An 18,894-nucleotide genomic window follows, 5' to 3' on the forward strand; every position below is an offset into this window, starting at 1 on the left:
TTATATCGTTGGTTGCAAGTAAAATGTCATCCACATACAACATCAATATAATGAACTTACTCTCACTTTTCTTAAGGTATATACATTGATCAATAATGTCTTGTAAACCCGAAAGTCACAATGACTTGGAAAATTTTAATATACCATTGTCGGGAGGCCTGTTTAAGTTCATATATTGATTTGTTAAGCTTGCAAACCAAACGATCATCTTCAGAGAAACCAAGAGGTTGTTCCATGTATACCGCTTCATTCAAATCTCCACTCAGGAACAATGTTTTCACATCCATCTGATGTAGATCTAAGTTATAATGAGCTACGATGGCCAAAATTATCCTCATTGACTCTTTTGTTGAGACAAAAGAAAATGTCTCATTATAGTCAATGTCCTCCATCTGGATGAATCCTTTAGCAACCAATCTTGCTTTATGTCTCTCTATGTTATCTTTGGAGTCCTTCTTGTTCTTAAAGACTCATTTACACGCTACGAGCTTTACTCCCTTAGGTAACTCGACAAGATCCCACATTTGATTTTTAGCCATAGAGTCTAACTCTTCTTTCATGACTTCTATCCAGTGTGTAGATTGTTTGTTTTCCACAACTTCCATAAAAGTCAACAGGTCATCATCTATATCTATGAAATCACTAGGCTCCTGAAGGTACACCACATAATCAGGATGTATGGCAGATCTCCTAATCCTTGTAGATCTCCAAATAGGTCGTTCTTCAGGCTCAGATTGAACCTGATTATCCAGTGTGCTCTTCTGCATTATCCACAATAGGTTCACTTTGGATTTGTGCATCAACAACCGAATGATCAACCATATCATCATTAGGAATAATAATGTGGTATCTTTTGGTGTTTTTCTTAACTGGTGACGAAACTGGATCTTGTACTTTCTCAAAACCAAGGTTTTGAAGTACACTTAATCCTAATGAACTATCTTCAAGGAATTTTCCTTATTTGTTTCAACAATCTGTAGTGAGTGAGATGGACAATAAAACTTGTACCCTTTTGATATTTCTGGATAACCAATAAAATATTCATTGGTTGTTCTTTGATCAAAGACTTTAATGTAGGGGTTATACAACTTAGCCTTTGCAAGACATCCCATATGTGCACTTAAGACAAAGATGGTTTCCTACCTGTCCACAACTCGTAAGGAGTTTTAGGCACAAATTTTATAAGTACCTTATTTAAAATATGCATAGTTGTCCTTAAGGCTTCACTCCATAACTAAATAAGAAGTGTTGAATAATTCAACATGGCTCTGGTCATTTCTTTAAGCGTTCGATTTCTCATTTCAGCTATATCATTCTAATAGGCACTACCAAGCATGATAAATTGAGGCACAAGGCCTTTCTCTTTGAGAAATCGCGCTAATGGTCCTTCCTTTTACCCCATCTTAGTAAACCTACCATAATATTCGTTACTTCTATCAGACCTCACTGTTTTAATAACTTTATTGGTTTGTTTTTCTACTTCTTTCTTAAATTCTTTAAACATCTGAAAAATATCAAGTTTTTTTAAAATCAAGTAGAGATACATATACCATGAATAGTCATCAATAAATGTGACGAAATATTTTTCGCCTGTGTAACAGGAGGGAAAATGTCCACATACATCTGTGTAAACTATCTCTAATATCTCACTACTACGTTTGACACCTTTTTTATATATGTTTGTATGCTTATCCTTTATGCAATCAACACATGGGTCATTGTCAGTAAAATCTAGATATTTCAAGATCCCTTCATTTACGAGTCTCTTTATTTAATTTTTAGATAAATGACCCAACCTTCGATGGCAAAGCATATAAGATTAATTATTTACCAAGCTACGTTTATTTTCAACCAATGTGTATTCAGAAGTCAGGGACTCCTGAGTTTGGATCTTCACGTTCAATCTATACAAACCATCATAAACTAATGCAGAACCAATTTCAATTGAATTTTTATAAATAAACAATTTAGAATTTTCAAACTTAAAACAAAATCCAAATTTACCCAATTTCGAAATTAAAATTAAGTTTCTGCTATATAATGGAATATAAATGACGTCATGAAGATCTAAAACTATGCATGTATCTAGAGTAATCCTGCATATTCAAACACCCTTCACATGTGAACGCATCTTGTTTCTCAAATAGATGTTCTTCTCATGCATTGTTGGTTCCCTTCTGCTCAGGAACCGTTGTAGACAGTTGAAAATATGAATAGTAGCACCTGAATCAATCCACCAGCTGTTTTCCAGAATTTGTAATAAATTATATTCATGAGAAATAAATGACAAATTACCTCTATTTTCCAATCACTTTTTGTACTTCATGAAATCTATCTTCCTGTGTTCCTTCTTCTTGCAAAAGAAGCACTTTATGGGATCGGAGTCGAATTGCTTGCCTTGAGATGTCTTATCCCCTATTGGTTTTTTCCTAGCATTTCTCTTAAATGCATTCTTCCTTAGTCCTACCTTGGATGCATGAGAAGCCATATGTGCACTCTGCACCTTCTCCCCTTTCAACATTTCTTCTTCTTCAACATACTCGGACATAAGTTTATCAAACATTCATTCGTTATTATGTGTGTTGTAAGAGGTTTTGAAAGGTCTGTACTCAAAGGGTAAGAACGCTAGAACTAAATGCACTAGGAAAGAATCAGAGATTATAATCTTCATGTCATTTAGTTGAGACACTATGTTCCTCATCTTTAAAATATGTTGACAAATGTTTCTTCCTCTAGTATATTTCATAGATATGAGCTTTGACATCAAGGTACTGGCTCTGGCCTTATTTGAACTCACGAATTGTTCTTCAATAGCACTCAGAAATTCCCTCACTATCCTGCACTGCAGGATGATACTTCAAATATTCTTAGTCACCTTAGATTGCAGAAGCAATGGGCTAAGTCTATTCGAGCACTCTCACTTCTCAAAAGCACTATTTTGATCAACAGTGCTTTGATCAGTCAAGGCAGTGGGTTCATCTATTAGGGCTATATATATCCAAAACAGAGTTGACATATATAATCTCTATTCATCAATTCCAAGAATTGGAGGTCTTTCATTTTTTCGGCTTTTCAACTCCTTCCAAAACCAGTTCATGAATAGATTTGGACCATGTCAACAAACTCACGCTCCACTCTAAACCAATACCAAAAAAATTGGTTATCAACCCACCCCATAAAAGAAAACTGTTAATGTGTCAGGTATCAGACCCATCAGGATGCACCCAAACCCACCCAAATAACAAGAACTCAAATCTGGGTTTGGGTTCGGGTTGCATCATGTTGAGATAATAGGATCCAAATCCAACACATAATTTAGAAGGCATCAAGAACATGAAATTTCATAAGAAAACACTCAGGTCCAATAAATTGCGCCAGACATGAAAAAAACCATAGCCCAAACCCGATCCACATGTTAGGGATGCAAATGGGGTCAGATCAAGACCAGCTAAAGACATGGGAGAGTCAGATTCGGTCAGATCTGAAACTGCCAAAAATTGCAAAACCTCCACCCTAGATCTGACCCATTTGCACCCCTACCACATGTTACTCGGGTCAGGTTCTGATCAACCCAAATAACATTTGAGTTAGCATCCTTTATGCCATATACCCATCTGAGTTCAGGTCGGGGCCGGTACCTGAGACAAAACTGGCCCATCACATCCCCCTACCATAAACTAAGTGACTCTACAGATGATGTTGGCTTTTCCTGCAGGCCACAAAACACTTTGATGGCAGCGTCAAGCACAATTACAGCTTAAAGATACAAAGCAGTCTATCATGGCGTTGGCTCTCCCACTCAAAGCAACCTCCCAAGTAGGAATGTTAATAGTTCGGATTTGGGTTGGATATTCTGTAGAGGAAGGTGTGCATATAGGGTTTTACCTCGGAATCAGAATCCAAGTCCGAACAGCATCTGAAACTCAGATATTTGAAGTTGATTATGCATACCAGTATATTTGATTAGCTACTTTAAGCTAGTTAGATCCGGTACTGCCCTTTTCCATCCAAATCCAATTAGACCATATTTGGTAGCCTACATCCGAACCGAATCCCATCCGTTTACTTCCCAGCTTTTATGGTATGTTTGTAGCGTCAGAAGACATAACAGCTTGGGAAGGACATAGTAGAATACAAATAGAACCTAACAGGTTATGCCCATGAAGTAAACATGTATGCATTGGACCCTTTGAGGCCCTGAGATGAAAAGGGTATACCCACTAAAGTTTATCTAATTTGCAAGCCATTCAGAGATCAAAAGGCAGATGCTGTGAAGGCAACAACTGGCCTATCTTTCAGATTCCACATATTGGAGAACCAATATACAGAAGCCCCATCTTGGAACAGTTGCATAGGTTTCTTGAGTACAAGGCACAAACCAACTAACAAATAAGCATGTGAAAGTGTACATCACCAGCTGAATGTATCAAGTTGAAATTTTGGGATGCCTTTGTTCTCAACAATAAGTGGAACAAGAAGCATCATAGACAACAGCAGAAAGCCAACCAGCTCCCAGGGTGGCCAGCCCCAACAAGCATACCTTATCTGGACATTCTTATTTCAATTTATCGAAATTTTCCCGACTGTTTCTCCTTGCACACTCTAGGATAGTCTTATCGGCAGTAATGAAGTAGGCAGCAATTGAGGCTGTTCACAGAAAAGAGGCAAGAAAATCATCCACCCAATGCAGCAGAATACTCGAGCTAGTATTATCCAAAAAAAGAATGCTTGAGCTAGTGCAACATCTGCATCAGCTCTGCACAACTGAATATTTCATGCGATATGGAGTTTGTATAAAAAAATATTGCTACTGATATCTTGTAATAGGCATCAGCAAGGACGAACAATATGAGATTAAACTGTATTTTCAAGCCCAAGAGGACAGAAAAGCTATCCAAAATCCAAATAACAAATAAAGATGGAAAGAATTTTTAGTATAGATTACATGGTCCAAAGAACAACATAGTTTGTATTATACAATTGAAACAAGCAAAACAAGACTAGATGCAGTTTTAAGACCCATGAATTGCAATGCCACTCAAATCACCTCATGAACATATTCAAAAACACGAATGATTGACTATCAAGCGGTGACCAAAGTAAGAAATCTATAAGACTAAAGCAAAAACCTAAAAGTACATGAATCTTGAGAATTTAGGTTGATAAGCATGGTCTGAATTTCAAACCCATAAATCATCATCATGAAGCATTGTTCCTTCCTTAATGGTCTCCCTGCTCTACTTCCTTTGCTCATATAAATGTTTTCACATTTAGATAATGTAACATTTAGCACACTTATAGACATGACTCTGCTCACTATCCCGTCATCATTTGTCAAGAACGCATGTATTATGAATGTTGACCATGTGGACATATGCATACACACAAAATGAGCCGAAAGTGAAATAGCTTGGCTCACATCAGTTGTGGACAATCCTATTAGTTCATTGAGGCAATCTGTAGTAACATTTTAGAACTTTGCAAGAAGGAAAACTAGCACAAATAAGAACATGAGACCCTAATGACCTCCTGTGTGAGGGGCAGCACAGGATCATCTTTATTTATATAATTTAATATGACACCAAATTGGTTGATTACAAAGAATCATCATGTGGTATTACAATAAGCTGATGACATTAACACAAAAGAAACTGATAACATTTACAACTACACCACCACCAATAGTAAACACCCAAAATTACAGCTATGCCATCATAGAGCCCACCCAGTAGAGTGGACATTAGGTTGAATGGCCAAAAATTAGACATGCAATAAAATATTGCAGAATATGCCCACAAGGGCTCCACTCATCTGGTAAGGGCAACTTGTGAACATCGCCAAGTTGACGGGACATCACAAGTTCGAAACCCATGGGTGACATCCCTTGCTGCAAGGTCGAAACTGGGTGCACTACCCCGGTGGGCAAGGGAGACCTCAAGGGTTTTACCAACCGGAGGCCAGCCAATGTGCAGTCGATGATTGGGAGGTTTTCCCCTTGGATTATCCAAAAAAAAAAGCATTGCAGAATATGGTTCATTCAGGAACAAAGTATTGTAAGGTATGCATATTACATATGTTTGACTATGAAAACAACACTTATCGCAAACACTAATTTCAGACCAGTTGCAAGATATGCATGTGTTTGTGGCTTGATCCATTAATTAGGCTATCCATTGATTAGGTTTAGATTTAGCTCTAACCTAATATAGGACAAATCCAGCAATCCAAAATACAAACTAACACATTATATACATAATTAAATAATGATCTTGTCGTTGTAAATTTTTTGGAGCATTTGTGCTAATTTCTCATATAGAAATATACATAAATTTCATTACAAGAAAATCTTAGGGTAGCTAGAAAAGGCATATCCAAAAAGACTAATCCTACATATGCTTTGGAGATGGGAATCTCTAGATAAGACAAGATTGATTCTTCCATATCCAGAAAAACTACTTCTATCCATAAGATTTCTCAAGTCCAAAAAATAACAATACTTTACTAGTGTTGAAATGGGTCATGGAAGCATCTATGAGTTTATAGAACAGTTTAGACACTTAACTATGAGATAAAAAGTCTATTCTAACTTGCTGTAAAACTCCAAGCAAAGCTATAAACAGGCGATAGGTCCCTCAATTGGTAGTCCTAACTCCTAAGCAGCTTATTCTCCTAAGCATCCTAACAACTTCAAAATATCATAGTTGCAACTGTTTTTTGCTTAATCTGAACCCACAGATGTGTTTATCATTGCTTGTGTGATGTTCACTATGATAGTTCTCACCTAATACCCATCAAGATCACAAAATTCTCCTTTTTCCTGTTGTATGATCTTTTAATGCATTTAGTATTACAGTAAATTGTATTATGTTCATGCATCAAATCCAGATTGACAAATACCATATTGATTGCTATTTTGTTTGTTATGTACATACAATTTCCGTTGCTGTGTTGGGTCATTGAACAATGTTTGTGCTGCGAAAAAATTTAAAGAACATAAGCCATTTTGTGCCAGAGTTATCATATATCCCAATAGTAATACATGGAAAGAATGTTCAAATCTGATATATATATATATATGAGAAAATATTTTCTGCTAATGAAGGTGAGGAACTAATGAGATAGAAATCATAGGTGCAAGTTGTATAGACTCAATCTAACCACATAGATGTGTTCAGCATGGTTTGTTGGGTAAGGATCAAGCCTTCGATCGTGCTTTTCTGATGTAAAAATGTGATCTTATGAGTTATGAAATTTTGGCACATTGTGGGACGTTGATTTTTGGACCTCTTTAAAAACCTAATTACTTATCATAATCACATGATTTAAAACAAGTTTCCTACTAAACAAACCATGTAGATCACATATGTAACATTTGATCTACAAAAATTGGAAATTTTTGAAGAAAAAAGTGATTTCATTAGTTCCTTACCTGCATTAGTAGCCAATATTTACACTATATATATATGATCACAAATTCACAAAATAATACAACTTGAATTAACCATTTTATTAAACAATGATGTAAAAAAGGCTATGTTTGCTTTTATTTTTTTAACATTATCTTATAAGTTACCTGCAGATATAATGAGAGCCTGTGCAGTATAATTGAGATTAGCCTTTGCCCAAGGGATGACACGGACACCTACGAGCTGCAATTAGTAAAAAACAGATACATAAATAAGAAAAACACACACGCATGCACACAGAACTTAGTCCTGAGAGAATGTACTAATTGGTATCAAATGAATTTTAAGGTTTGCAATTCTAGACAGTGATATTCATTTTAAAATAAAATGCCAAGATCACATCCCAACATAACAGAGATTTTCTTTAGATTTCAAAGCCATTTGAATTGGAATGCAAAAACATGAGGTGCCTCAAATAAATTTAAACAAGAAAAGGAAACTCCTAAATGTGATTACACTATGTACCTGATACAGACAAGAAGGCACATTTGGATGCACCCATTTATCCAGCAAATTGGATAAGTTGGGCGTCAAGCATCATCCTCTAGCAAGATAGTATAGTGAAGAATTTCCCTCGAAGAGGGGAAGGGAATGCTCTGGTGTGCCAGCAAAGTTTACACATTGCCTTGGCAGGACTTAAATAATAATAACATCAAATGAAGCCGACGTGAATCCTGACCCCAACTAATAGACTTAAACTGACAAACCCTTGCAAAACTAACATTAACTCCTACCCAAGGGTGGATCCAGGGGGGGCGACGAGGGACTCGAGTCCCCCTAAAGTTTTGAAAATTTCCATAGGTGGACATAGAGGATAGCCCATTCCTAGCAAAGTTGGAATGTGTTAGCTCAGCGCTAGCATTCAAGATATACAAGGATGGCAACAAAGTCAAGGACATTGCTGTAACAAATCAGCAGCTACTGGAGAGCTCTGTGAAATACTTCACCACTAGATAGTAAGGGAACTCACAGTTTATCTGTCATGTGGGCTCCGGACATGAGATCAAGGAAACAAAGCGATGGCATCTTTCTACATGGTCATGGTCCACATGCTACTTTGATAGACCTATATACCATCTCTTCTTACAGGTCTTATGGGTCATATATGGATGTTACATATCAAGTGTGGCCAATGGCAACTGGGGCAGCAGCGTATAGTATGAGATGGAAATCTGAGAAATCAAGTGTGCTGGTTAGGTCTAAGACCAGTCGTCTCTCTCTCTCTCTCAAACTTTGAACCTACTACAAGCCAGGTTAGTCTAAAACCATTGTTTTGGACAAGGCTAAATTCACATGAGCAACCCTTGACTTGAATGTTCAAAAAATTTGACAAAGGCTACTAAAGTTTATAATTTTGAATCAAAATAAATTCCAAGGCTGCAGGTTAAAAAATGGCATTTTCATGGCGTTGAAGAGGCACATACTCATGCAAAATTCATGTGTTACATGTCCTGAATAGTAACATTCAGCCAGAAATGGGGAATGCAACCAACTCAATCTAGGTTCATAAAGGTTGTGCCCAAACCATGCCTTCTAGTACTCTCTCTCTAATGGGTAGTCAGAAAACCAGATACATGGGGCTCCTGAATTCCTGAAAACCTGTTTTTTGGGTTCTCTAGTACCATAAGCAAGTTTCTCTGGTGGCAGGAAGCCCTTATCCGAAAAGCCGGTTGGGGATGTCACAAGCTGAAGTAAATGTTTTAGTGTGCCACTTATGGGCAAGAGAACACTTAGAGAATAAGACCTCTTATGGGTCAACCATGAAAATACAAGAATAAGCCACCAAGGGCTGAGAACACTCATAAAATAATGAATATTATTGGTGAGTAATCCCTTTAATAAGTAATGCAAGGAATGGGGGCTAACCCCATATTTATACACATTGTGGAGGCTTCAAAGGAGTAGTTGGGATCTACTCAATGGCTAGAAATGTTGATGTTGGGTAGAGTCCAGCGACTCTTTTGGGGGAGTTCCCAATAAGCCCTTAAGGCTGGGAATAATTACAAGAATAAGAAAATAAAAAACAAAAAAAGGAAAAATACATCCAGAAATTGTATATGCATGAAAAGACTAAAATAACCCTAAGATGCGTATATATATATATATATATATATATATATATATATATATATATATATATATATATATAAGATATGCATATATGTTTACATTAACATTTTCCCTCAAACTTATGGTGGTATCATCGAAAGTTTGCCTAACAAAAAATAAAACCTTAGGAAAGGCAAGGCTTTTATGAAGAAATCTACAAGCTGATATTTTGAAGTCACATATGACAGTGAAATGGCCTTCTTCAGATTTTTTTTACGAATATAATGACAGTCCATCTCAATATGTTTAGTGCGCTTATAAAAAATATGATTTCCAGCAATATATATGACACTCTTGTTATCGCAACATAGTCTTGATGGTTCTGTCACGATTACCCCCATATCCTTGAGAAGACGCCTCAACCAAACAACTTCAGTCATAGTTGTTGTTATAGCTCGATATTCGGCTTCTGTGGAGGATAGAGATACCTTCTGTTGTTTTTTATATTTTCAGGATACGAGGGAATCTCCTACAAAAACACAAAAATCAGTAATTGAGAGTTTGTCATTAGGGACTCCCCCCAATCAGAGTCTGAATAAGCAATTAAATTAAGAGAAGACGAAAATAAAATTAATCCTTTAGAAGTAGAGTTTTTCAAATATCTAATAATATGCATCCCAATACTCATATGCACAGTGGTAGGAAAATACTGAAATTGATTGGTTATATGAACTCAATGCGCTATGTCCGGTCTGGTAATAGTCAAGTATGTCAATGCCCCAATTATCAGTCAATATGGAGTAGGATCATCCAAAGGTTCTCCATCATCAACTTTCATCTTTGCATTTATCACTTCAAGAGTATCCACTCTTTTGTTGTCAGTAATGTCAGACTTGTCAATAATTTCTATTGATATTTAGATTGAGCCAACAAATATTCTCTAGGAGAATATGAAACCTCAATCAAAAGAAAAATCTGAAAAAGCCAAGGTCAGTCATTTCAAACTTTGCTTAAGAATAAATTTAACTTGATTTACTCCCTGTTTATCTGCTCCAGTAATGATCATATCATCAACATAAAGTAACAAAATAACAGTACCTGCAGCAAAAATTTTAATAAACAAAGCAGTGTCAGTATAAAATAAAGTATATACAAGCTTATACATAACAAAACTAAAATAATCATACCAAGCTCTTAGAGCTTTCTTAAGACCATACAAAGCTTTTTTAAGGCGTAGAACTTTGCCCTTACGAACATTATATCCAGGAGGTGGATCCAATATATACTTCTTCTTTTAAATAACCATTTAAGAAGACATTTCTAATATCCATTTGATAAATTGGCCACTTCCACGCAGAGGCTATGGCTATCAAAATTCTAACAGTAGTCATACGTACTACAGGAGCAAGAGTTTTGTCGTAGTCAATACCATATTCTTGAGCAAATCCTTAGGTACTAATCTACCTTTATGTCTCTCTAGAGATCTATATTACTTTTAGTTTTGACTTTAAAGACCCACCTACATCCTATTGATTTCTGATTGGTTGGTATATTAGACAATGCCCAAGTTTGTGATTTTTCTAAGGCTCCAATTTCTTCACTCATAGCATTTTGCCAATCAGAATAGTTTTTTGCTTGATTATATGTGGAAGGTTCAAAGTATGAATAAGTTTTTGCTAAACAGGCCCTATAGTGAGGTTCGAAAGATTAATATGGCACAAATCTAGCTGGGACTTTATGCGGTCTCTCTCGGTGCCTAATTCTTGTGTTTTCTTGTTCTTCAATGGTTGAATATTTTTCAAAAGCACTTAGTTGTTCATTATCTTGTCTTCTTTGATAGTGAATGACATTTGGATGATTGTAAAGCTCAGTAGCTTGATATTCGTTGCAAGTTATCTCATTAATGTCGTTATTTAGAGAGGATATTTCTAAAAACTTGTATTCACTTCCATCTTTGGGTGAGAAAGTGTCAAAACCATTTTCTTGTTCTAGAAATGTGACGTCCCTAGAAATATAAAGCTTGTTATTTCTAGTATCATAGCACCTAAATCCTTTTTTGCTTTCTCTATATCCTAAGAATATACATGGAATAGCTTTAGGAGATAATTTATCATTCTTATGGGTGAGAACAAAGCATCTACACCCAAAGACCCTTAGTCTAGGATAATCAATAGAGGCATTATAAATTTTTTCATTCGGTGAAAGATTTTGAATTTTTGAAGAAGGTAGTCTATTTATAAGATATACAGTGGTGAGGGTTGCTTCAGCCCAAAAATATTTGGGAACACTTTTAGATATGAGAAGAGTTCTCGTGGTTTCTATTATGTGTTGGATGCTTTCTTTCGACCATACCATTTTGTTATGGTGTATTAGCACATGACCTTTGATGAAGTATTCTATTTTCTATTAGATATTGTTGAAAATCATTAGACATATATTCACCCCCTGAGTCAGAACAAAAAATAGATATATTGGACTTTAAGAGATTTGTCACTAACTTATGAAAAGTTTTAAAATTCTCAAATACTTCATATTTATGTTTGAGAAAATATATCCAAGTATAGCGAGAGTAATCATCCACAAAGATAACATAATAAGTATATCCTCCCTTGAAAGTAACAGGGACAGGACCCCAAACATCAGAAGAATTAATTCAAGAGGTTTAGTAGCAGAGAAAGTCCTCTCTTGACATGAAATTGATTTTATTTTTACAAGAATACAATCGTTACAAGAGATTTGTTCATTATAAAAAAACCTCAGACGAAGAATATTAGATAATTTATACTAACTAGGGCGTCCTAGTCTTTGATTTTACAAAACTTTATCCAATTTTTTAACATTAAGGCAAAAAGTTTTGACAAAAAATTTCAACTGATACATATAGTACAAGTCTCCTTCTCTATGCCCTTCTTCAGTCTACCTCCTAGACTAGAGATTCTGTGTTAAGCATTGGTTAGAAGTGAAGGAGACTCTACATCCATGATCGGTGATTTGAGAAACAGAAAGTAAATTTAAATTTGGTTTTGAAACAAATCTAATTTAAGAAATATTAAAACTAGGATTTTTTCAAAAATTTTAATTTCATTAATATCAAGAGAGGTTCCATCGGCAATACAAATATTTGTTTTACTAGTAGAACTTCTACAATTGGAAAGTATAGATTTATCATATATCATATGAAATGATGCACCCGAGTCTAAAGGCCAAGAAGTCACACAAGGAAGAAAAGAAGAGGAGACGACGACACCGATCACAGAATGTCCTTTGAGAAGAGGGTGCAATGCTTTCAAGAGTTGAGAAAGAGACATGTTTGGAATTATTTTGTTTAAAGACTCTTTATCAACTTGTGAAGTACCAACTGAGGCAACCTTTTTTTTCTTCTTTGTTCTTGAATTTTGGACAAAAAGGTTTGATATGACCCGGTTCCCCACAATTAAGACAAAAAATTCCTCCTCTTTTTCTTCTATCTCTATTACCCTCATACACTTGATTCTTCTCATAGTTATTGTTCTTATTAAAGCGTGGAGGTTTGTATATGTGAGTGTTGGCTCCCAGTTTTGAAACGGCCAACACATTGTCTTTAGCTTGTTTTATTTCATTTTGAGACCTTAATCTAGTCTCTTCCATACAAACTTGAGCTAAAACATCTTAAATTAGAGGAAGTTCATCTTGTCTTCTATGGATGATGTTGCTTCTCATTTGCTCAAACTCAGGTTGCAACCCTCTCATAAATTGAAAGAATTGTTCATTGTTTATTTGCTTCTTTCTAGTTTGAGCATCATTGGGAGTTTCCTAACTCTAACTTAGCCATTTGATCCCCACAACTTTTTTAAAGAGCCAAAGTACTCTCTAATACTCGTCACCTTGTTGACAATTATGTATTTTGTCTTAAAGCTCCCATTGAAATGCAATGTCACATTGAGTATATGTTTGTTTAATGAAAAGTCATGCTTCGTTGGCTCTCTCAAACTCCAAATAGTTTCATATGTATCTTCATTCATACTTCCCATAAATAAGGAAAGAACCTTGGCATGGGCAATTTCTCATTCCTTCAAAGTTTTCTTATATTCTATAAGAGCTTTTTCCTTTTCTTCTCCTTTAAGAACCTCCTCTTTAATGGTTTCATCCTTTTCTTTAATGGTTTTTGTGAGGGTGAGTTATGGTTCTATTGCGGAATCATCAACATACTCCCACAATCCTTTACCAATAAGGATTTTTTTGATGGCGGTAGCCCATAAATTGTAGTTCTTTCTATCAAATTTGATTGGAACTACCGTCACCACTTCTTTTTGGGTCATAGAACCAATGAATACAAAGCAGGAGAAAAGAAAGAGAAGGAGAAATAAATACTTGAGCAAACTTTCAACTCTTTTTGAAGCTCCAATAGCTCTATGCATTCATAAGAAGACCAATCTTTAAGAAGGTTGATTGTCTCATTTCCCAAGGCAAGACCTAATCTTCATGCCACCTCAAAATATGCTTGAAAGAGTTGAATAACACTAGAAAGTCGATAGGCTCTAATACCAAGTCACCAGCTGAAGTAAATGCTTTAGTGTGACACTTATGGGCAAGAGAACACTTAGAGAATAAGACCTCTTCTGGGTCAACACATAAAAATACAAGAATAAGCTACTAAGAGCTGAGAACACTTATAAAATAATGAATATTGTTGGGGAATAATCCCTTCTAGAAGTAATGCAAGGAATGGGGGACTAACCCCATATTTATACACATTGTGGAGGCTTCAAAGGAGTTGTTGGGATCTACCCAACGGATAGAAATGTAGCCGTTGGATAGAGTCCAACGATTCTTTTGGGGGAGTTCTCAATAAGCCCTTGAGGCTGGAAATAATTACAAGAATAAGAAAATAAAAATAGAAAAACAGAAAAAGGAAAAAATACATTTAGAAATTGTATGTGTGAAAAGATTAAAATGCCCCTAGGATACGTATGTACAGAAATACATATGTTTATATATAAACATATATATATATATATATGTTTACATTAACAAGAGAATCCTAGTTAGTTCAGAAAACTCATTTTCTGGTAAATTCTCCGGCACCAACAACCCCAAAGTCTAGTGTTTTCTTTGAAGCCATACTTGATTGGAGTGTTTGACTATTGTTGATCGGTAGAAAGCCTCCTGAAACCTACATGAAATCTTATGCATTACATGACTGCAGTGCTCAAACTCTTGGTTTTCCGGTATATGGATGATTGTCAGAGCACTCGATGAAACATTGGATGACAGATAACACCGAATTTTGAACTTTCCGTCGACCTGCTGGAAATCTCGACTGGATCGATTTTCCTTGCCTTAGATATCTCTTTTTGAGTACTTTTTTAAATGCTGAATTTGTTTTTTTTTACGTGATATAAAACAATTTCTTTTGATAATCCATCTAGCAAAAATCACAGCAGTAACACCCCAAAGTATGTCGGTCTTTCTAGTCAAAGATGGTTATTTTTGTCAAAAGTGATAAATAAATGTGACAAAAACGTAACTTGAAAAGTAAAAACTGGAAAAGGCAAAACAACCTTTAGTAAAATAGCAAAAGCAAAAGTTATTTTTTAGGGTAAAAAGTGAAGAAAGAAGGACATAGTTCTCAAGTTTTCTGCCCCTATTTTTTGGGTTCTCTTCATCTCCCTCCCCCCATCTCTCTCTCTCTCCAATCCTCTATAAGCTGCCCTATTTCCTTGGGCCTCGCTTTTGAATCGTTGATTGTCTTGGTCTCCCTTTGTGCGCATCTATCTTTCTCACTGCGACAAGAGCAAAAGTCAGGTTAGCAACAAAATACTTGCTTGATTACTTGGTTTATCAGTTTATGTATTTGAAATTTGAGTTTTTTGAAATTCCGTGCTTACCCATTTCACCTATTCTTTTAGTATTTCGTTAATTTGGTCAATTTTTTTATCTTTATTTCTGAATTTCTGGTGTTGGGTGTTCCAATTTGATGTATTTCTATGGGATGAGGCTCATAAATAACCTCATTTTGGACTATTTTGTTTTGCTTTATTATATTTTATTTTTTGCCCCCCCCCCCCCTTTAAGCAAAATTCTGGATCCGCCACTGCTCCTACCTAATATGATTTTCTGCCATGATATACTACTAACGAAAAATATACAAAGTAATAATAGTGGGAAGGTACTAAAATGGAGTTACAACTATGGGTTGTAACATGACTAATGCGATATAGCATTAGCATCCTCATCCATAATGCAATAATCCCAACTTACCCCAGATTTCTATATAGGCGGGTGCATCCAAACACACCCACATCACAACAACAAGAACCAAATGATAAATAGTGGCATAATATACATTGATGAAAATTAACAAAAATAGCCTAAAAAATCACCCACGCAATTGATCAAATAAAAACGTCTACTAGGGAACAACGGTAACAACAATAGTCACCATAAAACCAACCTATTCATTTATGAATCATCTAAAAATCCATGAATTTCATCCAAATCATTTCCCACCAAAAAAAAAGGTCATGAAAAAAAAAACTGATGTTCGATGATGAAAATTAACAAAAAATAACTCAAAAAATCAGCCCACTGAATTTACGAAACAAAAGCATCTATTACAGAACAAGAGTAACAACAATAATAACCACAAAATCATCACACTCATCCATAAAATAGATAAAACCAATGAATTTCAGCAAGGAAAAAAAATACCGTAGGAATGGCGCTAGCCACCGCAGCAACCGATGCTGCCTTCAGCCCCGCTCGAACCCCCTCTACACATCACCCAAAACAAAAACTAATCATTCAGAGAGAGAAAGAGAGAGATAGAGAGAAGGGGAGTAGAGTTACCCTCTGTGCACTGTTTGGTGTTGAGGGCCCTCTGCTGCTCAAAACTCAACTTTGGGTTCTCTTGAGGAGATGGGATCAGCAGAGATTTCCCTCTGAACCTCCATGAATCGCTCCTTTGCGAGGGCATACTCATCTTCTTCCTCTCCTTTTCTCTCTCTATAATTTGTAGGTATGGGATCTTTTAAAGTCAGAAATGGGAGGGCGGCAGGAGAAGGGAAAGTCTCTATCTTCTTCCACCTCTATTGGAATTCAGCAGTTCGGGTCCGGAACCGATAATTGAATCCGGGTTTTAATCTTTAACATGATCATACTGTCAGACCAAACAAAAAAAAAAGATTAAACGCAAGCTTATAAAAAGTGCATGTGAAGTTGGATTTGTTCCGCATCAAATGTATATCTAATAAAATTGTTTATTAAGATCCAGATCTAATAACTCTGGTCATGTATGGCTGAGAACCTGATATGAGTTAACATCTAGCAAGTCCAATCCTTTTGCACTACTACTTTTTGACGTCAATGGGTTAGGCATGGTTCTTAGATCCAAACTGACGTTACTTAGGCTTAGGTGCGAACCTACGGGCTAAGGGGCAGTCTTATGTAGACAGTTTTTATAGAGTATATTCAAGCTACACGAAGATTGACCTTCTAGTCTAAAGGTAGAAGGGAACTTGTACGAAGACCCGCCTATCAAGTAGGGACGAAATGATGTTGAGCGGAGAAGCTATCGCTAGACAAAAATTTAGTTTAAGGATGACAAACGGATCTTTTTTATGAGGTTTTTTTTTTTTCAAAAGTCAAGTTGGGGTTAGGCAGACCCCTACCCGTATACTAGTCAAGATCAAAATGGAACAAAATGTATGACTATACTGGTAGACCGTCCTGAATTTTTGAAACGGGTGTTTTGGAGGAAGGGCCGAGTAGATTCAGATTTTCGATAAACAAGAAATTCAATTTGACCTCAATGGACTCAGGAGGATGGAACCTAAGATTCTTTGAACGCGAGACCTATGGTACAAGTGTCGGGAGTGAATAACCCTGTTGGACAAGGTGGAGAATAGGTTTGAGGTTTCTTGTAGTTGCGGCTAGGGTAAAACAGTGAAAACAAGGTTAAACGGTTAAATCAGATAGATGTGGGTTAGACTCGGTAAGTGTTTCAGATGTAGTTTCTGTATATAACTAAAATAACATGATCCAGGGATTCTAGAGTCACCTAAGAACGTGTGTAAGGGTTTGAGATATGTTATAAACACAAGGAAAGGTTGTTGACGGTTATCAGTTTAAGAAATTTAGATATTTCGAGTACCTGACAATATGCAATTTTGAGTTTGGGGGTTTAGAAAATCAATGACAATTATTCTAAGGTTAAAGAAGGATTGTAGAGGTACTTTGGAGGTCTGTAGTACGTTGGGATAGAGTAACATTTTTTTCATTGTCCCACTCAAAAAATGTTTCTACATCATATGGTAATATTTGCATAGTTTCTTTGTCTCCAGGGTTCCAATAGGTTGAGGCTCTTTGTCCTCATCATGGAGAGCTTCTACTACTACTAACGGCTTACCATAGAATGGCTTAAGGCGAAAAATATGAAAGACATGATAGATCTTCACCTCTTTCGAAAGTGGCAAATGATAAATCAGTTTCTCTACCTATTCTTCAACTCAGTACAATCCATAGTACTTGGGCAGGAGCTTGTGGTAGTCTTGGCCCAAGAGAGTCTACTGTCCTCTAGGCTTGCATTTTAGCTACACCCAATCTTTTATCTTTAATGTCTTATTAGTTTGGCCCTTGTCATAGATCTATTTCATGTGTTGTTGGACCTTAGCGATGTTTTGCTTCAACATAGCCAGGATCTCATCTCGCCCCTATAGAGCATGATCTACTTCGAGAGAAGTCACACTCATATACTCATATGTGACCACTGACGGGGAGGAAACCCGTATAATGCCTCAAGCGAAGTCATCTTGATGGATGAATGATGACTTATATTTTAGGTGTATTTCACCTACAAAAATAAGTGGTGCCACTTGTTTGGACAGTGTCCCATGAAGCAGCGAAGGTAGGTCTCTACCGCTTTGTTCACATTTTCTATTTGCCCAGCCGTTTGTGGGTGGTGAGTTGTACTATAGTTCAATTTTGACCCACTAAGCTTCAAGTACGTTGTCTAAAATTGACTTAAGAAGATTGAGTCATGATTTGTCCACCGCTGCCATGATTACCTTTTTCACTCACATGAAAGTAGGACTTCTATGAAGTCCATGAAAATATCATGACACGCTGGCTCAAGAATTGATAATGGCCATAGCAATTTGGGTTGTTTCATTACCTCATACTTATTGGCTTGACAAACTACACAATTGCCTCATACTTATTGGCTTGACAAACTACACATTGTCACACATATTCACGAACAACAACCTTTATCCCGACCAATAAAAGAGGGCCTTCAACATCTCGTACGTATTGGACACTCCCCCCATATTTGCCACTAGGTGTGTCATGCACCTCATGCAATAAAATTTGGATCATGTCGCTTTCTGATGATAGGTAGATC

General features: G+C 36.2%; 1 protein-coding gene across 1 annotated transcript; it reads right to left on the reverse strand.

The window, feature by feature from the left end:
- Positions 1–4,249: 4,249 nt before the first annotated feature.
- On the reverse strand, positions 4,250–16,542 carry LOC149814993 (early nodulin-like protein). Its single transcript, XM_089988812.1, has 4 exons — positions 16,344–16,542; positions 16,206–16,267; positions 7,574–7,649; positions 4,250–4,647 (listed from the first exon to the last, which is right to left on the reverse strand). The coding sequence occupies exons 1-4, from the start codon at positions 16,474–16,476 to the stop codon at positions 4,556–4,558; spliced, it is 363 nt and encodes a 120-aa protein (XP_089844938.1). The 5' UTR covers positions 16,477–16,542; the 3' UTR covers positions 4,250–4,555.
- Positions 16,543–18,894: the final 2,352 nt, after the last annotated feature.

This window comes from Nuphar pumila, chromosome 15, assembly GCF_984573655.1.
Source record: "Nuphar pumila chromosome 15, dmNupPumi1.hap1.1, whole genome shotgun sequence".
NCBI lineage: Eukaryota > Viridiplantae > Streptophyta > Magnoliopsida > Nymphaeales > Nymphaeaceae > Nuphar > Nuphar pumila.

Coding starts and splice junctions, on each gene's coding strand:
- LOC149814993 (XM_089988812.1), bottom strand. CDS start 16,476: ATGAGTATGCCCTCGCAAAGGAGCGATTCATGGAGGTTCAGAGGGAAA. Junction 16,268..16,343: donor CACCAAACAGTGCACAGAGG/GTAACTCTACTC, acceptor GGTGATGTGTAG/AGGGGGTTCGAGCGGGGCTG. Junction 4,648..7,573: donor GGCTCTCATTATATCTGCAG/GTAACTTATAAG, acceptor TTCTGTGAACAG/CCTCAATTGCTGCCTACTTC.